The sequence below is a fragment of the Lygodium microphyllum genome, chromosome 20 (assembly GCF_053477565.2).
Source record: "Lygodium microphyllum isolate KBCC chromosome 20, Lygodium_microphyllum_v1.1.10, whole genome shotgun sequence".
NCBI lineage: Eukaryota > Viridiplantae > Streptophyta > Polypodiopsida > Schizaeales > Lygodiaceae > Lygodium > Lygodium microphyllum.
The window spans coordinates 102,139,333-102,166,698 of record NC_141154.1 but is presented as its reverse complement, the minus strand read 5'-3'; the positions used below and the strand labels follow the sequence as shown (position 1 = coordinate 102,166,698).

At 39.3% G+C, this 27,366-nt stretch overlaps 1 protein-coding gene and 2 pseudogenes across 1 annotated transcript in view; all 3 read left to right on the top strand.

Moving 5' to 3' along the window:
• Nucleotides 1-10,596, top strand: part of LOC148019179 (polyadenylate-binding protein RBP47B'-like) — a 28,200-nt gene extending 17,604 nt beyond the window's left edge. Inside the window, exons 7-8 of the mRNA XM_087660723.1 lie at nt 9,869-9,966; nt 10,060-10,596. Of these exons, the coding sequence (XP_087516849.1) occupies nt 9,869-9,966; nt 10,060-10,150 (189 nt within the window). The 3' untranslated portion in view covers nt 10,151-10,596. The remainder of the gene's footprint in view (nt 1-9,868; nt 9,967-10,059) is intronic.
• LOC148019181 (uncharacterized) lies at nt 633-1,599 on the top strand (annotated as a pseudogene).
• Nucleotides 1,727-9,841, top strand: LOC148019180 (uncharacterized; annotated as a pseudogene).
• Nucleotides 10,597-27,366: the final 16,770 nt, after the last annotated feature.

Below are 27,366 nucleotides of genomic sequence, written 5' to 3'. Positions count from 1 at the left end.
CCGTGTTTGTTTGCTAGGTCTTGTGCCTACTGTCCCGTTTTTGCAATTCCTGCCTTCCGTTATCTAGTCGACAGCTGCCATTTTCCCTCTCTTCTTTCTCCTCTTCCTTCTCTTCTACCCTCTTCTTCTCACGAACAACAATGGGACATCCTAAATTTGGAGGATGGGTAGAGGTGGAGGTTATCATGGATGAAAGCAAAAATTGGGCCTTCAGTGGAATAAAGGTATGGAGGTGCAAGCATTGCAGCAATAAAAGAAGTGCTTCACGGTTGAAAGCCCATCTCTTGATATTCTCGGGCGAGGGATTGCTGCTTGTAATGGTGACATCCTAGAAGATGTGATTGTTCTGGTGGGCAGAGATCCAAAGGCCTTCCATCGAGCAAAAAAATCTCTGTTGGGAATTCAAAGAGAAGAGGAAAATGTTCATATGAGGCAGCTCCCTTCTAGTACAGATTCATCTCCAAATGTTGGGTCATCTAGAGCTACAACAAATCAGCTATATCCTACCACATCTCCCTCTCCAAATACCAATGTAAGTACAAATGTATCTCAGCTCTCTAATTCTCAAAGCATGCTTACCAAACAAAAGGGGAAGAAAGGGACGTTGCGAAAAAATTGGCTGAAATTGAAGCATGAAAAAACTAGAACGGCTGTTAGTAGTACTTTTTAAATGTAATGTGCCATTTGATCATGCACGAAAGCTAGCCTTCATCAATATGTTGAGTGCAGTGGTAGAGGCAGGTGAGACCTTCAAGCCCCTATCCTATGAGACGCTTCACATAAAGGAGTTGAAGTTTGAAGTGTTAGACATTGAGAGGGAGTTGGAGCCTTGAAAGGTTGCATGGGTGAAGTATGGATGTACCGTACTATGTGATGGATGGTCTGATACCAAACGACGCCATCTTATTAATATCTTGGTTTCTTGTTGTCTTGGCACTACCTTCTTGACGAGCATAGATGGCTTTTGGCAGAGGCTCACATGGCACAATATATCTATGAGCAGTTGAGAGTTATGATTGTGGAGGTTGGCCTTGCAAATGTGGTATCAGTAATAATGGATAATGCAATCAATTGCAAACTAGCAGGGTATTATGTAGAGAGGGACTTTCCACACATTTGTTGGGTACCATGTGCATCACACTCTCTTGATCTTATTGAGGACATAGGGAAGCTTGGATGGGTGGCTGATGTGATAAAGAAGGCCGAATTTTTAGTGAATTTTGTATGCTGCAACCAATGTGCCCTTGGTATTTTTAGGGCCAATTGTGATATAGAGTTGGCAAAGCCTTGTAGTACAAGATTTGCCCATCTTTTACTGTTCTATAGAAGCTGGAGATTGGATTCAAATGCACGATTGTTGATTCTAGGTGGCTTGCATGGCCTAAAAGGGAGACTCCTAAGGGAGTCTTGTTTGAGGATCTCATCCATGAGGCTAGCTTCTAGCACGATGCAAAGGCAATCGTCGGGTTCATGGAGCCTCTCATTGTTGCCTTGCGGCTTTCAGACTCCGAGTGGTGCACCATGGGTGTCATCTATGACTTCATGGACAAAGTTGGTGGTGCCTTTGATACATGTACACTTATCTCACACCCTAGGTAGAAATCTTTATTCTCAAGCTCTTGGTCTTTTTTGTATTTTAATTTTTAAGTGTCCATAATTCAAATTTAAATCAAATTTCAATGGACTTTTTGGATAACTTATTACTTGGAACTAACGTTTCTATCCACTTACCAGATGGATGAAATCAAGGAGATATGGAGGATAGATGGGATTGGTTTCATCACCCAATCCATGCAGAATCCTGTGTTGCATGACATAATTGAGGGGCACCTTGTGGCATATAGAGATCCTCTTGACCCTCACTTTGGGAGTGCATGGGCTAGCATTCAAGATTCACAACTCAAGCTCGTTATTTGGTGGGAGAAGCATGATAACTCATGCCCCCAACTTCAAGGTATTGCCTTGAGGGTTCATTCACAAGATTGTTCACATTAGGGGCTTGTGAGAGAAATTGGAGTTTATTTGCAGCCATACACACAAAGAAAAGAAATTGTTTATCTCCTGAGCAACTCAAGCGTCTAGTTTATGTGAATTCAAATATAAAGCTTCTTTGCAAGAGATAGAATTGTAGGGGACCAAATGAGATCAACCCCAACTCCTTCAAGGTGGAAATTCACTCAGAAGAATTGGTGTAGGACACGAGGACAATGAGGTGTGGGCCTTGCTTGCAGTAGAGAGAGCACATCTTTGGTATCAGACAAGATCTAGGACCAAGGGGGCTGATGCATCAATTCTAGTAGAAGGTTCAAGCAAGATGGTAGTGGTTAGTGCTGGAGCTAGTGTCATAGATGACACAGAGGATGATTGGAGTGTGAGTAAGGAGGATGAACATGGGAATGATGATGGCGATGATAATGAGTCTGAGTAGTGACTCATGAGGATTCATGATTTTGGATTAGACTCTAGAATCTTACCTTTTTGGGATTTTGGCACTTAGTCAATGTAGTGTCCATGGACCATTATTGTTTGAACAATTCATTATATGACTCTAGTTTCATTTATGAGTTTTGATGTATCATGATTCACTTTGGATTTTGATATTTTGACATTTTGCTTTGAAATAAGAAGCATGATATTGCCGCTTCACCCATTTTACATTGCTATTTGCACAAGGGCTATGTAAAATGTCTATTCCAATTTTCTTTATGTGATGTGTATGAATTAATGATCATGATGTTTAAGGTTTGATTATAGTATAGCTTATTCAAAGATTAATCTTTGACAATAGTCAACAATGGATTATGGATCATGGATGTGTACTATGTTATTCTGAATTGACTGTAGTGTCTTGTGTTTCATCACTTCTACTCAATTCACTTATTTTTGTTTAAGAGAAAGTTCCATATTTGTTTAAAACCTATTTTCCTAGTTTAAAACTATTAAAAAACCCTTCATAAAAAAATCTCGCGTTTCTTATTGTACCTCCTCTGGAAAGAAACTTACGAAACATGTTTCTAACGTTTCATTTCTAAACGTTTTTGGATGCTATGCTTCCATGGCCATCAGGACCTGTACTCAACCACGCTCCGATTCTCTAAAACGGTGTTATCGAATTTGGGAGTTATGTTCTAGTAACTCCATCAAGTATCTAGGAAAGTTACCCGACTGATTGAGTCCGCCTAACCATAGACACTCAATAGGTTTGTTTTAGTTATCTAATTAGCAAAGTATCCTACCACATTGTAAAAACATATAAAGATAGCTTTGTTTTATTATCCCATTACACAAGGCTCATCACATGCCTTTAGGTAGTGTACACAAAAACAAGTGGAAGCAATCATTTATTTCAAACAAGTGAACAAAAACTAGCTCTAGACAAAGTTGCTTTTTATTGAACCAAAAGAAAAAACATTTTGGATAGTCCGTTTGATATTGAGCAAACTGCTATGGAGTAAAACTACATATACCGAGTGTTACCCATCTTTAATTACTCTTATCACTAAGTATTACATAATGTCTAAGGTACTAAGGTAGATACATTATATCCACTCTCCCTTGGAAAAATTGAGACATTCTTATCTCTATTAGTAGTCATGTTTGTCATGCCTTGTCATCTCCTGCCTATGAGCCTCAGTTTGAGTTAGACGAGGACTTTAGGAGCTTTGACCTATCTATCACTTGTTTTGACGGAGGAGGTAGCTCATTCTAGAGCACTCAGTTTATTGCATTTCACTACATTTTCTTCTCTTGTTGGGATTTTATGTGCATTTCTTGGGCAGTTTTTGCATTCTTCAGCCTGCCTCACCTGCCAGACATTGTTCACCCTTTTTTGGATTTTTATGAGCATTTATTGCATTTTTACCAGCATTAAATGCTGGTCAGCCATATTTTTAGCCCCAGATTTCAAGTTGGCCATTTTTTGGGATTTTTGGCTATTTATAGCCATTTTCCACTTGGCAATCACATATATTATCATCTTTCCTCTTTCCTTGGTAGGAGTACACTTCAATTCTATCGTCTGCCTCCATCTCCGGTGCTGCCATCATCATTAGCGTGATCTGGTGCCCTCATTGACGGTGTGGGCTGCGTGCATGGAGTGATTAGACCTCCTATATTCAACATTTGTTCCTTGTTCAATGCAGGTTTCTCTTCTTCTTCTCTTGTAGATTGTCTCTCTATCTTCCTTTATGTTCGAGTTGCTTCCTCTGTTGCACACTCATAATCGCAACAAAAACTAAGGATATATTCTCAATAGTGATTATCTATACTTGTAACTTTATTGCTAGGGTAACTATAAAGATAATATCCCAATCCATATCACATGGGTAATAGACATTTGCAGAGCATACTTTCCAAGGGTAACAAACTTGCTCTAAGGTTAGGTCAAGTTGTTGAAGACCACAAAATTTATTCACCTTCAAGGTTTCAAAAGAGGGTGAAAGATAACTTAGTCTTATTGCAATTTTTATCTTATCCCAAGTCCTTTACCCTTATTATATTGTATTATCAAGGCACCATTGTTTCCACCACAATTTGGCTTTCCTAGTAAGGTGTAAATGCACTATCATAGATCTATTTGATTCATTGTTTCCAATGGCAAAGAAATAATCATACATATTATCAATCCATACTTTTGCATCTATCTCGACTTTAGTACCCTCACCATTAAAGTCTAGAGTATCTATTTGCTTGAGAAGAAATTTCTTCTTCCAGAGTTCAACTATGGTTATGTTCACATGTTCCTGAGGTCATAAAAATATTGTCTTAGATTCTCAAGACACTATGCCATCAAACTCCATAACTAGTTTAGTTATCCACAAACACTCTCAATCCAACACTTGGATTCACTCTATTTAGAAGCCGTATCAATATCACTTCTTGATCAAACCTTCTTGGAAATGACTTGGATTAGGTTTCTCCTAGCAATTTGAATGAATATTTAATTACTTTAATAAGTTAAGAACAAGACAATTATCTCTCATGTTTGTAAAATTGTGCTTTCGTAAACCCTACTTCGATAAACTTTTGCTCGCATACCACGTGTAATATACCCACCCCTAGCTAGACAAGATGAGGCATCATTTGGTAGTTGCTCTGACATGTTGCCACGAACAACACTATCGAGATTCAATTTGAATACATGGACTTATCTGGTCGGATAGTCTACGAGTCAAACTTGCAACAAGGAAACGTCAAGGCCTTAACTTGAAGGATCAGCTTGAGGATGTCTAAACTACGAAGGTTTCCTAAATACTAGTCACCTAAGAAGGATCACTTTGTAACCTATAAAAGGTGAGAGTGGGCTAATATTGCATTTGACTCAAAGAGGGCGGAGTTGTCTTTTAAACTTCCATAGTAATTATGACTCGTACTCAAACGCACTTTGATTCCCTAAAACAATGTTAAGCCGGTTAATTGTCTTATTGAATTGGGGGTCACATTCTAGCAAATCTATCTAGTGTTTAGGATAGCCACCTGATTGAATGAGTCCACTCAGCCATATACTCTTAGTCATCATGATTGAGACCTCCCACTTTCTTCGATGGGTTTGCTCTAGTTATTTAATTTGCAAAGTATGCTATCACACTGTGAAAACATATAAAAGTAGTTGTATTTTATTATTCCATTACACAAGATTCATTACATGCCTTTAGATCGTGTACACAAAAACAAGTGGAAGCAATCATTTATTTCAAACAAGTGAACAAAAAGTAGCTCTAGACGAAACTGTTGTGTATTGAGTAACAAAAAAAAAAAACCCCACTCTGGATAGTCCATCTAATAATGAGCCAACTAGTCTGGACTCCAACTATTGATATTGAGTGTTACCCTAGATAGATTGTCTGATATTGAGCAAAGTTGTTTGGATTGGAACTATTGGTATTGGATTTTCACCATATCCCCTAACTAGTGTAGGGACCTTCTACTACATATCTAGGCTCGCAAGTCATTGATCTCGTGGTCCATCCTAGACCTGTGAAAGTTTCCCTACAACCTCGCTAGTTATCACAGTCTCGAGCAAATTATCATACTTGCAAAGGGACCTCTTGTCTACGGGCTTGGCCCAAACATATGTGACGAAACCAATTCCTAGTGTGCTTGGGGATAGCCACACTCCCTCTCAATCCATCATTTTCTTATTATTTCGTAAGTACAACCATAAAATTGACAAATCAAAGCAAGGAATATAGTTCTTTTTCAATCAATAAACAAGATCAACTAAAACATTACTTTTAACTCTAATAAAAAACAAAAAAAAACAAAATGAATAACTCAAGTCTAATTACCGCAAGTCACTATGATATGATCTACATCCTTGATGTCATTGTCTAAGTTTTACACTGGAGTGTCTTCCTTCATATCTCGAGAAGTACCTTCTTTAATGGTCTTATTTTCTTCATAGGCTCTCTTAGGGACCATCATTTGGAGTAATTTGACGGAGCTTTCACACAATTGTGGAAAAGAGAGAATAACACTAGTTAGATTTCAACATAGTTTTTGCATGGTCTTTTAGAAGAGGGAAAAGCGTTGGTGGATTTCAATAGAGCTTTTGCATGATGGAGAAGAAGAGAGAAAAAGTTGTGGATGTTTGGTAGAGCTTCTGTGCATATGTGGAGAAGAGGGGGAAGCTCGATGGATTTCGGCAAAGCTTCGCTACATGTGTGGAGAGGAGGAGGGAACTTGGAAGCTTGGTGGATTTCGGTAGAACTTTCTTGCATGCATGGAGAAGAGTGGAGAAGCTCGGCGGATTTGGTAGATCTTCTATACACGTGTGAAAAAGGTGGGAAAGGGGAGGGGGGAGAGAAACCAAAAAGATTTCTTCGGGAGCTTCACCTGCTCTTGCAGAGTGGCTTCTTCTCCAAGAGAGTTATGTGCCGTTTAGACTACCCATGGGTTGTTTATATAGACAGAGAGGGGGGCCTACATTAAACTTGAAGCAAGCTATTTTAAGTGATTTTAACTCAAGTTAGTGACCATCCATGTTTTTATGAACTTAGAAGCCCAAAAAAGAAAAAACGTGACCTTTTCACACTCGTGCACAGCTCATGCGTAAAAATTCATGCACTCTAGATAGAACTTAAAATGGCCATAAAATTTGATCTAGAACTAGAAATTTAGAAAAAAGGGAAAACATGACCTTTTATGAACTTAAAAGCCCAAAAAAGCAAAAAGAGGACCTTTTCGCACTCCAGCACAACTCGTGTGTAAAAATTCATGCACTCTAGATAGAACTTAAAATGGCCATAAATTTTGATCCAGAACTAGAAATTTAGAAAAAAGGGAAAACATGACCTTTTATGAACTTAAAAGCCCAAAAAAGCAAGAGGACCTTTTCGCACTCCAGCACAACTCGTGTGTAAAAATTCATGCACTCTAGATAGAACTTAAAATGGCCATAAATTTTGATCCAGAACTTGAAATTCGGATCCATTTGGACCTTGCGATCATGGAGATGAGCTCTAGACTTCTACCATATTTTTAAGAAAGTTTAAAAATCTGCTGCTGAAATGATCATGGCAGCTAGACTGAAAATGGCCAACCTCCTGCCACAAAATTGCTACTTGCTGCCTGACTTACCCACTTGACTAGATATTGCTTGTGCTGCTTGACTCAATGCTGCCCGATTGTCTACTTGCCCTTCGCTTGCTCTATGGGTTGTGTACTTGGCCGCTTGGCTGTTCAAGGAATGATCCTCTTAACACTTCCTCTTGGATCTTGGATGGGTTGAGAGATTAAGGGATCTAGAGTGTTAACATAAAGCAGCCTAAGGGAGAGCTTTGGTGAAGAGATCTGCTAAGTTATCTTGAAATCAGTATTCCTTCTTAAGAAAGGGTGGTAGAATTGTCAATAATACTGATTACAAGATGCAATTAATGCATTAAACAAATAATAACTTGAACATTTAACACTTTACCACATGGGATTAGATTGCCCTCAAGAAATTAGGATCCAATTGCCCCCAAAAAACGTTGTTGCCCCTTGTGTTATTTCATTTCACATTAATTTTAGAAGTTGTTACAAATGGAATAGGCTAGATCTCTGAGAGATTTGTGGGCCTCGCCACTCGTCGAGATTGTTCTCTATAATGATTAAACTCGTGATCCAATTCGCCCCTTGATTTCACAACTAGGGTAGCCCAAATAGAATATTCTCTAGTTGCATGCAAATCATCCCTATTGTAGACCTTCTGAATCTCACTGAATTTGTTGGCCACTAGCCGAATTCACATCACAACTTTCATAGAACACCAATGCATTGATTGGGAATCGTTGATCCCAAGTTTGTAACTAGCAAGGTTTAAGGTTTGCATGTTTGCATTGGAATATGTGCTATAAGTGCCATGAGCCCTTGGGATCTATCTCCCTTGGCCTTTCTTTGGAATGTGGACATACGTGTCACATGCAAATATCTTGAAGTAAGAAATGTTAGGTTTAGTGCCAAAATATGCCTGCAAAGGTGTCATTTGTGGAATTGTTTGACATTAGGGATTTGTTAAGGATTCAAAATGGTCATCACTATGATCTTTACATAAAGAGCCTAGTGTCCCTTCGGATGTTGCTGAATAGTCCTTACCATCTCCACCACTATCTTGCTCTTGCATTCCAACACCCTGTTCTCAGATTGAGGGTCGGTGTTGGCAAACCGTGATGTATCCCCCGACCAACTCAGAATTGAGACATTTCCTTTGAGATAAACTCACTACCTTTGTCAACTATGACGGTCTTTAGCTTTCCACCTAGATTGCATTTCTTCATCGATCAGCCACTAAAGAGAGAAAATTTGTGACTTTTAACTACAAAAAAAGAGCATCATCTTGCTAAAATCATCAGTAATGAGCATAAGATACTTACTCCTTTAAGGGGTTCTTGTTGCATAGGTCCTCACAAATGTTTGAAGACTAGCTCCAAGGGGGTCTTGGCACGTCGAGATGCATTGCTAGGGATGGAATCTTGTTGCAACTTCTCTTGATACAGGAGATGCATGGGTTTTGGTCATCCAAACCTCTAGTAAGCCACGAACGAGTTTGTCATGAGTTGCCTTTTGAAGGTACGTGTAATTGAGTTGACTGAACCAAGCATGCCACAACTCCATTTGGGACTATGAAGCAAGGACATAGTGAGAAAGAGGGGTCGTGTCTTTCAATTTGTAGAGTCCATTCTCTTCAAGTCTATGGCACACCACATCTCTCATTAGACCATCACAAATCTGGAAAGACCTGGCATCTGTTTGTTCAATCCATAAACACGTGCAGTTCCATCCCCGACCGTTATCACTCAACCGGTCTCATCCACTGACAATTTAGACTCAACAGTCAGCATGAGGCCACAGATCTTGCTCATCGACAATGGGTGGAAGCCAAGATTGGGCACGTAGAGGACTTTTGATGTAAAAGCACCACCATGCCCATTGGGGATGACCTGAATCTTGCTAATACCACAAACAAGAAGACTAAATGTGCCAAAGTCATCAGGTCAGGCAGGCTGAAAATGACCGACCTCCTGTCACAAAATTGCCGCTTGCTGCCTGATCTGCCTGCCAACCTGTTGCCCAATTGCCTGCATTGTTGGACTGGATGCCTGCGCTGGCTAGCTGGCTGCTCGATTTGATGCCTGTGGTGACCGACGGGCTGCCTGTGCTGACCAACAGGCTGTCCAGGGGATGAACCTCTAATATTCATTAATCACAGCTTCAATATATTGCATTGACATAATTCTTGTTTGTTTTGCTACACTCAGATCCCTGCACGGAGGACCACTCTAACCTCTGTTTAATGCTTTCAATGATTTGTTGCTCCAGTTTAAGAGGGGTTTGTTTTCTTTCAACAGTCCCTCTGTGTGTAGACTGACATGCTTTTTCCTGTCAAAAGATGGAGTCTCAAGCTTTTGTAGGGGTTTCATCTAATGCTGCTCTGCCTGAACATGACGAGGAAATATTTGATCCCCTTGCCCCAGTGGATATTGACAGGTATGGTGGGAAAAGGGAGACTGTTTGGCTTCTTTTTTTTCTCTATTAGCATTGGAAGAAAATTAATTCCTCTTCATGTTCTTCACTTTGCAGGCTAAATGCATCATACATGGCCATTCATGAGAGTTTTTCTTTAGGCCGTCATCTCTGGGTGAAGACCTCTGAACAACTGCAAGCTGCTTAAATATAGTTCTGTTCTTCTAAGGAGGGTCAAGCAGGTTGGCAAAGTGGTTCTTGCATTTTGTGTAGGCTAAGAGCTGCACATCAACTGGAAGTATGGATGGTGGAACCCAGGAATGGCCAACCATTCCTGACATGGAAGGGCTCCAGTTAGTGCTCCAAAGATTTGCACTTCCAGTACTGCTAAGAATGAAATGTGGCATGTGGATATATCTACTTGTCTGCTGAATGGCAGGTGTTTCAGGCATATTAGCTGTAACAAAAGGTCTTGCATTACTGTATGCTTGTCCTTGATCATCTATTATTTTTTGGCATAACTCGCTTTACAAATACTAGTTGATGGTATATATATTTGTGCTTTTTGACGATTTTTTGGGCCTTTGGGCATTTTAAGTGGATTTTGAAAGGCCTGTGTGGGGGCTTACTAGTATGGAGCAGTTAGGTTTATCTGGTCCAGGTGTCTCACTGATTTTATCTTATAATTTCCTAACCAGTCACTATTTTTTGTACTGAAATGACTTTAGTGGAGGACATTCGAGTCTAAGGGGTTTCAAAAATACTCTCTGAATACTGTTGCTGTGCAGGTTTTGTATTTAAGGTTTTTAAACATACTGTTTGGACACAGCAATGTAGGGTGTTGAAAAAGCCATTGATGAGAGTTGTGTAAAATGCCCTTAGAACATCTGCTAGGGTTTACTTACAGATCTATCGCATATGGTGATGTGTGCAATCAAATATCTTCTGCTTTTTATACTGACATTATGCGACACTTGCGTAGTTTGCTCCTAGTTTGTCAATAGATAGATGAACCAATAGAAGTTGAGTGCTCTAACTAGTACCCCAAGCTTACAATGTCAGTCAGAACACAAATATTCATATCAATCCACATAGACAATGAGTTAGTTTTTGAGAAACAGTCTTTGCTTATACATGATCAATTAGCCATGCTCTATTTGTTGCATTACCAAAATACTTTATATTGTGGATGGAAGTTCTTGATAAGCTACTAGCTAGTCAACAACTCATAGGGCCTCTGTGCTTGTGCGCGCATGTGTGTGCTCGTGTGCGCGGTTGAATTAAACATAATCAAATGTACAAGAGGCGAAGCCATTTGCATTGCTACAAAGAGAAATCAAGCTAAAGCACGCTAGTACTAGGAGAAAATGGAACTTGATGAGGCCCTTGAACGTATAAAGTGGCTTGCATTATCACTCTCAAACTATGATCAAAGCAGCAAGACTAGCCTCTAGTCATGATATCATAGAAGTCACATTCCATAATAGTGCACACATGTGCACGTGTGAAAATTTTTGATAATTTGTACGGGGTATCAAGATTGTGATGCTTAGACTTGTGCTTTGTGAAAGTCATTACAATTTGTAGGTGAAGATTGGTAAATTGATTATAGCTAATATTAATTCAAACTGCCAAAGCTTTGACACAACAAATGAAGTGGATATATTGCTTTAAAAAATTATACTTGATGCTTGTAGTTGTAGTTTTTGAGTGCATCTCATTGTTCTTTGTGTTTTCAATTGCAACAGTCTACAATTGTAACTTTCTTAATTACTTTAGATACTTGTGTTGTGATTAGTCTTGTGTATCATTCTACTTGTCATGATAGTTGAGGTTCCTCACAGCCTGTGTGATTGAATGCTAGCTATGTGCCAATTATACTTTTAACCTCACTGCTTGGTTCATTTGAGCTCTAGGCTTCATGAAAGTATCTCTTGATCTCAAGGTCAACTAGTTGTTTACATGTTTGAATATTTGGTCTACATAGTTGTCTTAGGTTTCAAGATTAGATGCTAGGGCTTTGAGGGGAATTGGAAGCTCTTGAAGATTTGGATATTGATATGTCAGCTTTGTTTCTCAAGTGCAAAAACTACTCCTGGGTTTGATCCTTGGGCCTAAAAGTTGTACTTTCATCATTGTAGGGTTATGGTCAAGAACCTTAAGCTCTTGATTTGTCCTTACAATATATAGAGGAGTTTATTTCCTTTATTTTGGACATTGAACTTGGCACAAGGTTCTCAGAAGATTTAGACTTCTCAACATTCAAAAATGTTTATGTTGTAGACATGGGATCATTGCTCTTAATCTTTTTTATATTTACTCTCTATAACTCTTCTTACCTAAATCCTCGTGGTTAAGGCCTTCTACCTTATATGCCTCCACATTCGGTGAACTTAACACGAGGGCCGTTGGAAGGATTGCAAGCATGGGTGATGTAATGGGCTTTGGCTCTTTTGCAAGGTCTAATGATGATATGAGGCAAGTGTCTTTGCTACTATAGTAGCATTAACAACAACAATGAAAGCCAACTAAGGAAGAAAAATTGAGCAACCACAAGTTGAGAGTTAAGCTCTTGCACTAAGCAAGACTATTTAGGTTTGGTCAATCTCTCTTACCATGGCATGGCCAATGTCAAATTAGCAATGAGATTTGAGAAAATGAATGTACTTTTTTGCTATATAAGCAAGGTTTTATTATAATAATGGGGTCTAATGAGACTGTATGAACTTTAGGAGAGACTAACTAGTGTACATGAAGTACCCTAGAAGTTGAGGACTGTCTTCGTTGTTGTCTTGTATCTATCCTAGGTAAAATACCGTAAGCGTATGGTTTTGTTGTAAATTTCCAAATTTGGGGTATATTTCAAACTCAAGTGGAGTCTCAAGGTTTTTAGAACTCCTTTGGGGATACAAGGTTAAGAATAGTTGTTGTAGACCTAACATAAGGTGGTCTCAAAGGTGGTGTTGATGGTTCAAGAAGGCTTCAAGGAAAACACAAGATCAATGAGTGGATGCTTGGAAGATGAAGGGTGAACTCCTTAAGATCCAAATGAGGAAGCAAACTAAAGTGCAAGTTCAATTTCCGTACTCCAAAATGTTGTCTCAATGCCTAGGTGTGGCTGTTTTAACCAAAACCCTTGCATGAGTATTGAAGGTGGTCAAAACCTACTATCAAGATAAAAATACCTCAGTGGTACCATTGGGGTGAAGATTTACAATTTTACTATCACTTGCAAGGATAGAACTTGGTTTTATTCAATCATAATGTCCTTGCTAGTCTTTATATTCTCAATCAATGCATGTTAGCCTTGTCTAGATATGAAACAAGAGCTTTTTAGAACCAATGGCAGTCAATGACAAAAAGTATTCAAGTTAGTTACTTTTTTAAAAAGGTGAAATTGGATTTTGGAAGGTCCAAGGTCAAAAATTTCAAGTCCAAGTTGGAGGACAAAGGTTCTAGGAACCATAGTTGTTTGTTGTTGGTTAGGAGTTGGAAAATTGAAGTTTGATAACAAATCCTAACCATAGGTCTTACACATAGTTTTGGGTTATGGAATGTTTGGCAACTTCAAGGTTGGGTCCCAAGTCTAAGGTGGAGTTCTAGAAAAGTCTTTGAGGTGCCTTAGTGGATGTCTAACTCAAGAGAAATTCAAATATGATGGCTAATAGACACACATCTATCCTAAGAAGTTAGGGAGCCTATTGAACTTGCACTTTGGGCGTTTTCTTCAAGAGAAAGCCACATCACCCAAGTCATTATATTAGAGGAGATCCAAGTGAGTACCCTTCTCAAGGTTGTGTTTTTAAGTCCCAATAATGGATTGTGTGCCTCTTGAAGTATTTTATCTTGAAGGTACGCTTGAGGATTTTGAGGATATTGTGAGAATTTTCTTGCCAAGGAAATTGGTGCTCAACTTTTAAAACTTCTAGGAGTGTCAAGTGAAAGGCCTCTTAGTGACAAGGGGTTCTTCCTAGTCAAGGTGCTTTGCTTCAGAAAGACCATAATTGAATGGAAGGTCTAGCCATATCCTTGATGTAAAATACCTGGAAGGTAGGTTTCAAGAAAAAGTGGAGCTTTAAAAGTGTATAGGAGTACAATACATGCCAGCATTCAGGGCCATTACCAAGCAAGGCAATAGCAAGGATAATATGTTGGAAATGTCTGAGTGTTTGCTAGACTTCATGGTGAAGAACCCAAGATGGAACCTCAAGTAAAATTACCCCCAATGTCATGTTAAAATGTACAGTTGGAGGGTTTTTTGAAGCACAATGACAATGCACAATGCTAAGGACGATGTTGAAGATGAACTTTCAAGCTTGTGAAATGGTTGCTAGACAAAAGGAGGACAGTTGAAGAGCATCATCCTCGAGGCATTTTATTTCAAGGGTACCCTTTGTGGTGCTTGGAACTTTTTGGATGCCCTTGAAATCTTGAGGCTAAGAAACTATTTTTGTAAGTTGTAAATCCAATCATAATGACAAGGTTTCTTCGAGTGAAGGAAGAAAAGACATCCAAATGAGGTTAGCTTTTGCCAATGTACCCTCAAGTTAAAATGAGGTTAGGCTTGCCAACTTCCCTCGAGCTATTTTACCTCAAGGTAGGTATAGTGTAAGACGTGATTGAAAAAGATTTCTTGTAAGGTCCAAGTCTTCAATATGTAACTTGATGCTCTTGACAAAGCCTTGGAGGTCCTACGTATCTACCCTCAATGGAGAAGGGAGTCTTTGAAAATGCACCAAGTGAGGCGAACACTCTCCAAGTGAAATAGATTAAGGATATGTTTTGCCTCTAAAGGTGTCTTTGAAGGAGCAATTTCAACCTCATAATCAAACCCAAGGTTCTTGCAAATATGACTAGCTCAAAAGTTCTTTGTTAGGGAGGATTGCATTAGGGGAGATATAAGGTTATTTTATAGCAATGTAAGAAATTTAGGAGAGAAAAAGTGCGGTGAAATTTTTTCTAAAATTTTGGAAAACAAAAATCGCAATCTGGGATAATGTTCAACTCTTTGTACTTGGTACTTTTGTCATCAATCATTGACAATGAAAGCATTACATGCCATTGTCACCTTCAATGTCTCACCACTATTTGGAATCTTCCTCCTCCAATGACTTTCTTAAAATATTTCCTCTTGATTTTCAAATTTTTGTTTTGGTGGACTCTAAACCATCTCCATGCTATGAGCATGGACCACTCCTTGATAACTCTAGTGCAAACATGGATGCCTAAAAACTGCGTTTATACTATTTTCATATTGACCTGAAAGATGAGTATCAACCTATTCATAAAAGAAACAAGGTTGGTATATATATAATGAGTGCAATGAAAATGTTGAGGTTAGAGGGTAGAAAGAATATTGATCTATGGACCAATGGCAAGTTGTATCTTGTTGATCCTACAACAAAGAAACACCCCTCCATTCTATAATTGTTTCTCATTTGTTGACGTTTGTTAGCTTCTAGCTTATACATATAATCTAGTAGCCCATCATTTTAAAGCTGGAGAGCCCATGGTTATGTTAAGAAAGAGATATAGTGAGGAAACAATTAGAGGAGACCAAGGAAAAATAAGGGGTCTTCAAACTCACCTACTTGCAACCAAACAGAAGGAAACCATGCTTGGGTTGAAAGGTAGAGAAGTTTGAAGAATATCAAGACTCTCGAGTGTTGAAGTGAAGATTACAACAAAATAATAAGAGCAATATGGTAGTAATTACTCACTCACTTAAAACTAGTTTTGTGTTCTTCTACTATGTTTTGGGAGCATCAAGTCATCCCAAGTGCTCACTGCATGATTACATTGTGAATCTATGTTCATGTATATGTTGTTGCAATTGACAGGGCCCTTATTGATCCAAACTAAGAAAAGAGAGACATAGAAAGTGCATCGCAAACCTACAACAATATCATTTCTCCTAAGTTATGAAAACATGTTGGCTAAAAAGAGGTTGAAGAAGGCCAAGAGACAATGTGTCGAAAAGTTGATGCAAAGGTATTGCCTAGACAAAGAGGAGATCCAAAGCATTTTGGACAAAGTGTAGATGGGTAGAATTCAATTCTTCAAAGTCATGCAAGAGACATTGAAGAAGAAAAGGGTTGAGGGGTATGATTCCAAAACCATATTTAGCTCAACAAACAAGACACCACATCAACAAAAAAGTCATGGAAGTACTTGGTGAGCCTTTTCACATCATTGGTAGCTACCTTGGAAAGAAAAGAGGGCTAAAGTACAATAGCTTGAACAACATATTTTTAACCTAAGGACTTTACATAGAACTATTATAAGGTTTTATAGGCTAAAGCATATCATGGCAAAAGAGATTGTCATCTTTTAAATCAAGTTGAATGAAATTGAGATTATGAAGGACAAGAAAGTGGAGAGAGTTTCTATCACCTTGATGAATAGGGCTCTTTAGCTAGGTGATGAGAGGGGTCAAGGACATGGAGGGCTTAGTGCACTTCAACATGCAATCAAAGCAATAAATTTGGTGGTTGGGAGCATTTCAGGTTGACTCTGAATTGATGTGTTTCATTGGGTGTTTCAACGAACTTCTATACCTAAGATGATAAGGGTTCAATAACCAGGAAAGAAACTAAGTGTTGAAGGGTTTGCATAATATAAAGTGGAGTGGCAATTGGTTGTAGCTTTCATGACACTGAAGTATATATATAATGTGTCAAAAGGTGCTAATACTAAGAGCCATTGTGCATTTAGGTGCTAATGCTAAGAGTCATTGCATTTACTGCATGGCCCTAACCAAGGAGTGTAATGCTACTAGTTGGAATAAGGCACATGATAAATATATCAAAGATCTGAACTTTCAAATTGTTCAAGGTATCCCTTTATCATATGTCCACTCACAATTGTTACTTGCCTTGTGTAGAATAGTTGAGAAAATTATGTAGTTTTACATTGGATTTGTATCAAAATCACAACCCCAAAAAACTAGGGATGATACTATTAATGCTATTGAAAATGTTCTATTAGACATTGGTCTTCATGGGGGGCAATGTTGTGATCAAGGAAGATCCTCATTCGAGTTACCTAGAATAGGGTTTCACCATTGGCAGCCATAGCTCCACATCTTGAGGTTCATGTTGAGCTCTCATTGCTCTAGGACTTCTTAGGACCTATGGGGATATCCCAAGGCATTGTTGAGTTGAAACACTTTTAATGATCGAGGCCCGTGATTTTTTCTTATCTATTCGATTGGTTTGGTAGTTAAAGTCTTTTCAGTGCCAAGAATGTTAGAGCATAAAGAAGCAATAATACTCGACTGAAGGGAAGAGGGAAATGCAAAGTGCAATGATTTGAATGGCATTTGACTCTTTATGCAATTGGAAAATTCCCTACATTGAGCTTATTTTAGGGAGTATTTAGCTTAGTATTCAGGGCTAGACATAGAAAAATGTTTTTTCAGATGTGGCCATTTTCAAGCACTTGTGTCAACCACTCCAGCAACATTGGACAAAGGCTTTGGCATTGTTTACCACTCCTCCTCTCGGCATTGACCATTAACATTGAACATTGGTTTTGAGTTATCAAGCTTCAGCTAGTAACTATGCAAACAGGGCAGCATGCTATCATAAAATAGGGACATCCATATCTTCAATGTTTGGAGCTTGTATATGCTTCTTGGGATGCCTATATATCTATGTTTTGTTGCCAGATACTTGGGGGATCATATGTCATTGGTTTGAGATGCTATTGAACTGATCTAAGCACTCTTTTAGCTTAATTTTCTCATAGATATCATTACTATAATAACAAGGATGAATGTTATTTGTTTGGGAAATGTCATGCTCTTGGCTTATGTGATGCTCATTTGATATGACACTTAGGGAATGCTTGGCCAATGTATTGGAATGCTTTTGGACTGATTTGAGCCCATATTTGGCTCAAATTTACTACCATTTTATTGTTGTAACAAGAAAGATTGAAGGCTATTTTATTAGTGAAAGCATATGCCTATTGCTTTGTTGATGCTTCTCGGCTACTTGGGATGATACATTGATGTCTATGGTTGATGCCACATGCTTGGCCATGCTCCCTTGAATGCTTTAGCTCACTTTTGCTCAGTCTTGACTGTCATTTTACTGTTGTACATACAATGGACATCAAACTTTTAATAGGGACAATCTATGCCTAATGCTCTTTCATGCTATTCGGGCATTCTATCGAATCTATTGATGCATGACATTGAAGCTCAATGCTTGGTTATGTTGTTGAATGCATTTGAGCTTTGATTTGAGCTTAGGACATTTGACATTGGTTGTGAATTACTTCATTGGATGCTTCAAAGGTCTATGACCTTACGGGCTTGAAGCTTTTACTGGGTCACATGAGGATTTGAGCTTTGTTTGCTCATCTAGCATTTGACTTTTATTCTAGTGTGGGAGCTGCTTACTTGACACTTGGATGTTACATAGAGCTTTGGATTTTATTTGCAATTGAGCTTGAGCTACTTCAACGCTTGCTCACGTGCTCTAGATAGTTGTATTATTTATGAGAGTAGTCCCCTCCATTTGATACTATCTTGGTCATAGTTTGTGGATAGTTGATTATTTGGTATGCACCTCTTGTTTTCACCTTGTTTTGGTAGTGGTTTTGGGGCTGTTTGTTGTAGGTATTATAGCAGCTTGTTTGGTCTGTAATGTGCCTCTTTTTCCTGTAGTATGACTGGTCATTCAAATGACAGTGCCATCTTTAACATTGAAAAGTTAGATGGCAACAATTATGGCTATTGGAAGACCCAAATTTGACAGGATTTGGTGCATAAATCTCAGATCAGGCCGATCAAATGCAAGAGCATTAAGCCTAAAGGTCAAGATCAGGATGTACAGAATGACTTAGATGAACTTTTCAGGTCCACGATTATCACGTCCCTCAACAAGTAGGTTTATTATAATGTTGTCACAGATGGGTAGACTTCATGGGATCTTTGGGAGAAAATCCATAATCTCTACGTGATAAGAAGAGCCGTAATTCTAAGATGTATTGGCTAAAGAATCTTATGAACCTTCATATGAAGGAATATGCCAATGTTTCTTAGCTTTTGAGTGAGTTTCACGCTATCATTGGCGAGCTATCACCATCGGATATTGACTCTAAGGACAATCTTCCACCTTTGTTCTTATTGGTCACATTGTCTGAGTCTTGGGACACATTTGGTAGTGCTACGTATGCAAATATGCTCGAGAATGGGTGAAATGGTCTGATGTAGAGGATGCACACTTGGCATAGGAGATAAATAGGAAGAATGTGGATGCTTCTTGTACTTCTTCTACCTTGACTATTTGGGGTCACCATGATGGCAAGAGTGGGAATGACCGCAGTGGTAGAGACTCGTAGTAGAAGTCTCATTCTTAGTCCTATGGATAGTCTCGTAGTAAGTCCCGTGGGTGTAAGTTCTATTTGACATTCCATTATTGTGGAAAAATAGGACATATTAGGTCGTAGTGCCATAAAATGGGCATTGATAAGCACAAGAAAAAGGGCAAAGGGAAAGCATAGGACAAGTTTGATGATCACAGTATTGCCCCTGCTAAGTCCAATGTTAAGATCGAAGAGATCAATGTAGTACAATAATCTAACTCTGATGATGCTTACATACTTGCAACTTCTTCTTTAGATGAGTCACAATTGACCGATGCCTCGCCTGGTTTTACTCAAAGTTGGTTGATGGATTTAGGGGCTTCCTTTCATGCGACCCCTCATAGAGAGTGGTTCCATTCCTATAGCATTATGATTGGATTTGTTTATTTGGGGAATGATTTGGCATTGTAGATAGTTGATATTGGTGATATCCGGTTGTAGTTTGGTTTAGGTAGTATATTTACTTTGCATAATGTTTGACATGTACCAATTCTCATGAAGAGTCTTATCTCTACTGGCACATTGGATGATGAGGGTTACTTTGTTTCCTTTGGGGATTCTTCTTGGAAGATCACCCGTGGAAACTAAGTATAACACTTTATATCCCTTGGTTGTATTTGGATCCGTAGATCATGTTTTTTCTGTGGTGGCTGCAGTCCCGCATGTATCTCTTTGGCATTGTCGCCTTGGGCACATGGAATGAAAATGCTTACTTGTTTGTAGTATCTTCCACCCCTTGAATATAAGTGTTTTGAGTCATGTGATCATTGTTTGTATGGAAGGTAGACACGTAGTATGGACAATAAATCTAGCACTCTGTGCACATGGGTGAGCCTTTGGCTCTTGTTCATTCTGATGTCTATGGACCTATGCCTTGTCAGTTGTCGTTAGGAGGTGCAAAGTACTTAATCACATTCATTGATGATTACTCACATAAGGTTTGGCATATCCCATCAAGTTGAGATCTGATGTTTTGGCTATCTTTAAGCATTGGCTTGCATTGGTTGAGAACGAGTCTGGGTATAGGTTGTGAAATGCCTATGGTTAGATAATTGGGGTAAGTATGTCTCTAAAGACTTTGACCAGTTTTGTGATGAGAGGGGTATTAAGCGTCAGTTGACCACCCTGTATACCCCACCTCAGAATGGTATGGTTGAGCACATGTAGAGGACAATATAGGAAATGGTCTATAGTATGCTTAGCTAGGTAGGCTTACAACAATAGTTTTGGGTTGAGGCAGTGACTATTGCCGTACACTTGATCAATTGATCTCCTTGCAACACTATTAAGTTTCAGGTTACAAAGGAGGTGTGGTCTAGAAAACCTGCCTCGTATTCTCATTTGCATGTCTTTGGTTGTGAGGCTTTTTTCCATGTACCCAAGGAAAAGTACACAAAGCTGGATCCTAAGTTTGTGAAATGTATCTTTCTTGGTTATGGGGATGTAGGTGAGATGGGCTATTGCCTATGGGTTTTATAGGCTTGAAAAGTCATTTGCAACCATGATGTAGTTTTCCATGAGGAAAAGATGCATAAGCAGTCTGAGTGGATAATCGAGATACATAGGGTTTTTATTTCAGGAGGAGCCTCGTGCTCTCATACATCTAGCTAGATAGCATGCAGTAGTAGCTAATTCTTTAGTGGCCCATGAACATGATGTTACACAGAACGCGTAGGCTCCTCAGTTTGCCTTGAGATGCTCTACTAGAGCTAGACGTCCTCTTGATGAGTGGTTTGAGCCCTCCGTTGATTATGTGATGGTCATAGATGCAGGTGAGTCTCTCACTTATGATGAGGCCATGTGCCATGGTGATAGTCACTCTTGGGAGAGGGCAATGCAGTCAGAGTTTGACTCTTTACAAAAAAATCATATGTGAGAGTTGGTTCCTTTGCTTAGTGGAAAGTGTGTATTGCCATGCAAATGGGTATACAAGTTGAAGAGCGCCCCTAGATGCCCCAAGCCTGCCTAAAAGACTAGATTGGTTTTGTTGAGGGTTTTAAATAGGAGCATGGTGTTGACTTTGATGAAGTCTTGTCTCCTATAGTAAAGATGACTACCCTATGCTTGGTACTAGCATTGGTTGCTCAGTTAGATTTGGACCTTTATTAGATGGATGTTAAGATGGCTTTCTTACATGGGGACTTGCATGAGGAGATTTCTATGTAGCAACCTAAGGTCTTTGAGGAAAAAGACATGGAACACCTAGTGTGCAGATTGAGAAAGAGCCTTTATGGCCTTTAGCAAGCACCTAGGGAATGGTACCACAAGTTTGATGCTTTTATGCATTTGCAGGTCTATACATGCAGTGATATGGATCCATGTTTATAGAAGAAGAAAGTTTGTAATGGCAGCCTTTTGATTTTGGCATTCTATGTGGATGATATGTTGATTGCTGGAAGAGCTCATGATGAGCTGGATGCTCTGAAAAGTCAACTCAAGAAGAGCTTTGAGATGAAAGATATGGGACATGCCTCACATATTCTTGGGATGCACATTATGCATGACTACTCTCAAGGGCTCCTTTACTTGTCACAGAAGGAGTGTATCTAGAAGGTCCTTGAGTAGTTTCATATGTAGGATATTAAGCCTATTAGTTGTCCTTTGCCTTCTCATGTGAAGGTGAGGCATGTCGATTGTCCACAGTTTGATGAGTAGAAGGTCGAGATCGTGAAGATCCCTTGTGCATCCACAGTGGGTAGTTCGATGTATACCATGATAGCCACTCGTCCTGACATAGATTTTGCAGTGGGAGTTGTGGCACACTATATGGCTACACCTTGGAGGTGGCATTGGGATGCCATCAAGGGTATCATGAGGTGCTTGAAGGGCACAACAAATATGTGCATATGTTATGGTAGCTAGGATACATGAGTAGGGGGTACACTGACTCTGATTATATAGGACATGCAGATAGTAAGAAATCCACCTCTAGCTATGTTCTTACCTTTGCTGGGGTACTGCGTCTTGGATGTCTAGGGTGCAAAAATGCATGACCCTCTCTACTACTGAGGTCGAGTATGTTGCAACTATTGAGGCTTGCAAGGAGGCTCTCTGGTTAGATCGTCAAGTGGCGAACCTTGGTATGACAATTGATGTTGTTGAGATGGCAAGCTCAACATGTGCGAACATTGATGATGGACTGCCTGGCTAGATGAGTCTGCACATCTACACTTAGCACGTTGGTGGTCATTATGATACTCACATGGCCACTGACTTATCACTTATTATATTTAGTTTGTTACACCTACCTGCAGTTGGCAAAGATATAACACCAGTCGATTAGTGTAGTCGGTTATGCACCGTTTGACTTAGAAGGCCACTTTCCTTTATGTTGTATCTTATCTATACTTTGTGTACATTGTATAGTGTGTGGAAGAAGAAAAAGAAACCATCAAGAAAACATTTCGGCCTCCATCTCTCTTCTTGTGTTCTTGAGTGAGCTTCCTCTTGTGTATATAGTGTGTATTTGGTACAACAATTCAAGCAAGTCCCCCCACCATGCGATTCTTGAAATGGTATCAGAGCCACGCCATTGAGAGAGGCTCATTTCGAAGGCTGAAGTGAAGGAGAAGAAGCAAGGTTCAAGCAAGAAAGCAACGGGTAAGAAGCTCTCCTATTCTTTCACTCTCTCTCTTGGATAGTGCTTGCGAAGGCACCGGAAGCAGGGTCGATCAAAAATCTCAGATTGCTGTGAGATTTGGTGTACAAGTAAATTATTGTATATTTTGGGCGTCCAAGGCCGTTTTAGGTCCCATTTCAGGCCCCGTTTTAGAGCCGCAAGGTTATTTTAGGCGTGAGATTGCTATGTATTTGATGTGAGATTGTTGTGAGTTATTTTGGGCATCTGAGGCCGTTTCAGGCCTTGTTTTAGAGCCGCAAGGTTGCGGACAACAGTTTCAGGGTACACTGTGATTTCGGCTGTATTGACCGAAAGTGGATGCACATGTTATATATTGCAAATCTGTAATTTTTGAGGTGTTTGTAGGAAGAAAACATAAGGTTTATCTGCAAACAGGTTGCAGATTACATGTAATATTGAGCAATCAGTGAAAAAGATTTCTTGATGTATTGCTGTGCACGTGTTGTGAAAGATTGCAGAAGACTAGCTAGCTATGTTGTATCCTTATTTGTGATAGTGGCAGAGAACAGTGGAAATCCCATTATTGAGAAGCTCAACAAGAACAACTACCCTTCATGGAAGTTTCATGTGATGAACTTCCTCATTGGAAAGGGCCTTTATGAGTTTGTCTCAGGTGAAGAAAAGAAGCTAGAGCTAGGTATCCCTCCGACTATAGATGAGTTAAAAGCATAGAAAGAGTGGAATGCAAAAGAAAAAAAGGTGATGTACTGGTTGTCTGCAGTCATTGATAATACTATGTTGGGACATATCAGAAATGCAAAAACTTCACATGTAGCTTGGACAATTTTTGAGAGCATGTTTTCAGTTAATACAAAGGCATGAAAGATTCAACTCAAGCAAGAATTGAATGCCTTGAAGAAATGGAAAATGTTTGTCAATGAGTATGTGTTGAAGGTGAGGAGCATTGCAGATGCTTTAGCAGCGATAGATGCAATGCCGGATGATGATGATTTGGTTTCATCCACTCTGAGTGGCCTTAACAATGAGAATGCATGGAAATCATTTGTTACTTCAATATATGTACGGAAGCCATTTCCAGATTTTGATGAACTGATCTCTCTCATGATTATTGAAGAGATCAATATGCAGGGTGATTCGTTTGAAAGAAATGGTGAACAAGTCCAAGCATTTTACTCAAGTTCAAGAAGGGGACGTGGTAGATTCTCTTCAAGAGGCCATGGTATGGGATGTGCTGGCGATAACTGGCAAAATAGGTTCAATCAATAGTTTGGTGAAATGCAAGTTTCTTGAGGCAGAGGAAACTTTAGAGGCAGGGGGAGCTCTAGAGGAAGAGGTGGATGGCAGAATAGAGGCTCTGGAAATTCTTCTATTGTTTGCCATTACTGTGGCAAAACATGACATATTACAACCAATTGTTATGCTAAGAAGGATGATATTTGCAGTGGTAAATTGCTGCGAGGAAACTATGCATTGTCTTCACGATAGAATGAAGACAAAAATGAGCATATGTTTGTTATGCAGCATATGATGAATGCAGTTACAAGAAATGAGACACATGATGATGTATGGTATGTTGATTCAGGTGCATCTAACCACATGACCAGTCATGTTCAATGGTTTGGAGAGATCTAGGACTTACAAAATCCAGGTTATATGTAGACAGGTGATGATTCATGCCACCCAATTTCACACATTGGAAAGGTTCCCTTGTCCTTGTATGATGGCCAAACAAAGAGTCTAACAGATGTACTACATATGCCATCAATCACAAAAAATCTAGTGTCAGTTGGCCAAATGGTAGAGCAGGGGTTGCAGGTTCGATTCAATGCAAAAGGTTGTTTTGTAGAAGACTTTAATGATAGGTGCAGGTTGGTCACAAAAGGAAGTAGAGTCGGCCACACGTTCACTTTAGATGATGGAATTCCTGCAATGGATGCTGCTCTGTATGCTAAATGAAAAGGAGTAGTTGCAGATATTGAAATATGGCATAAACATATTGGACATGCAAATGTGCAAAGGCTAAAATTAATGTAGTCCAGAGGATTGGTTACAGGGTTACCTTCTTTTAGAATTGCAGAATTGCATAAAGTCTATGAAGCATGCCAATTTGGTAAGCAGGCGAGACAACCCTTCTCACATGATAGAGAAGTGAGTAGAAATATACTTGATGTAGTACATACAGATGTTTGGGGGCCTACACAGAATGTATCACTTGGTGGCAGTAAATACTTTGTCACATTTATTGATGAATGTTTAAGGAAGCTATGGGTATACTTCATGAATGAAAAGAGTGATGTGTTTGAGCACTTTAAATCTTTTAAGGTAGCTATTGAAACAGAAACAAGCTTAAAAGTGAAGTGCTTGATATCAAATGGAGGGGGAGAGTACCTCTTTAATGAGTTCAGTGGCTTCTTGAGGACTCATGGAATAAAGAGGCAATTTACTTGGAGGTACACCCGACAGCAAAATGGTGTTGCAGAAAGAAAAAACATGCATATTGCTGAAGTTGAATGGGCATTAATGGCTGAAAAGAATATGCCCAAACATTTTTGGTCTGAGGCTGTCCATACTATTGTCAACATTATGAACAGAACTCCCACAATTGCAGTTCATGGGATGACTCCTGAAGAGTGCTTTACAGGCAAGAAGTCTGATGTATCACACTTGAAGGTATTTGGATGTGTTGCATATGTTCATGTGCCAGATGAGCTACGGAAGAAGCTTGATCCAAAGGCTAAAAAATATATTTTTATTGGGTACTCTTTAGAACAGAAAGGGTATCGTTGTTATAACCCTAACACAGGTGAATTTAGAGTGAGCAGTATCTTAGCTTTGATGAGATGGGCAGCTGGTATGCACCTATTGATGATGTATTAGATGATGATAATGATCAGGACAACTATGTGCAAAAAGAAAAAAAAGAATCATAGAGTCTTAGTGGACCAGAAACATCATCTGGTACTATACCTATAGTGAGCCCTTGGTCAGGGAGACTAAGGAGTAGTCTCACATCTTTAGGTGGATCTATAAGTGTTACAAGGAAGGACAAAGGAAAGAAGAAAGTGCCGGATGGTAATGATGCATCTACTAGTCATTTGGGATTTGATGGAGATTCTAGTGGTTCAGAGAGTTTGGATGATGAGCTTGGCATTCCTTTAGTCAGGACACTAGGTGTACAGAGAGCTCATAGTAATGTAAAGGCTCCATTGAGTGATCCGGTGGTACGCAGATCTAGCAGGGTCAGATACCCTACCCTATTAAAAGATTTGGTTTTGAAGGTTATACAGCTCACCATTATGCTTATATGGTGAAACTAGTTGAGGATGTTGAGACCACTTGTTTCGAGGATGCTGTTGGTCATGCTCATTGGGATGCAACAATGGATGAGGAGATGGCTGCATTAGAAGCCAATAAGACTTGGAATTTGGTACCCTTACCTAAGGGTAAGAAAGATATTGGCTGTAAGTGGGTTTACAAAGTCAAGCATAATGCAGATGGTTTAGTTAGTAGGTATAAAGCTAGACTGGTTGCAAAAGGCTATGCTCAAACATATGGCATATATTATGAAGAGACATTCAGTCTAGTTGCTAGGATGGCAACTGTTAGATGTGTGATTGCCTTGGCAGTAGCCAAAGGTTGGAGTTTGTAGCAAATGGATGTTAAGAATGTCTTCATACATGGTGAATTACAAGAAGAAGTGTATATGGAGCAATCAGCAGGTCATATATGAGGATTTAGAGCATCCCACATATGTGTACAGGTTAAAAAAGGCACTCTATGGGCTAAACCAAGCACCTAGAGCATGGTTTGACAAGATTGGAGAGTATCTTGTCAATATTGGATTTTGTATTTCTAATGATGATCATTCACTTGATGTGAGAAAGGGAGATGCAGGTTTGGTCATCATAGTCATCTATGTGGATGACTTGATTATTACAAGTGACAGTGACAATGGGATTGTTGAAGTTAAGGACTTCTTGAAGAAGAAGTTTGAGATGAAGGATTTGGGTGAGCTGAGATGCTTTCTTGGTAGTGAGGTGATAAGATGTGATGAGGGTATATGGCTATTCCAAAGGCAGTATGGCTTGGATATGTTATCCAAGTATGGTATGATAGCATGTAAGCCTCTTTTAGTACCATTGGAGTAAAATGTGAAGTTGAGTGGACGTTGGGAATGAGATAGAAGACCCTACTATGTTCAGGAGGACAGTAGGGAGTTTGATTTACATGACTATCGTAAGACCAAACTTGAGCTATGCTGTTGGCCTTATCAGTCAGTTTATGTAGATGCCTAGAAAGCATCAATTGGATGCAGTTAGACGTATATTGAGGTATGTGAAGTCCACTTTACATAATGGAAATTTTTATGAGGCAGGTAAGGATGTACTGGTCTTTGGATACACAGATGCAGATGGGCTAGTAGCATGTCATACAGAAGATCTACAAGT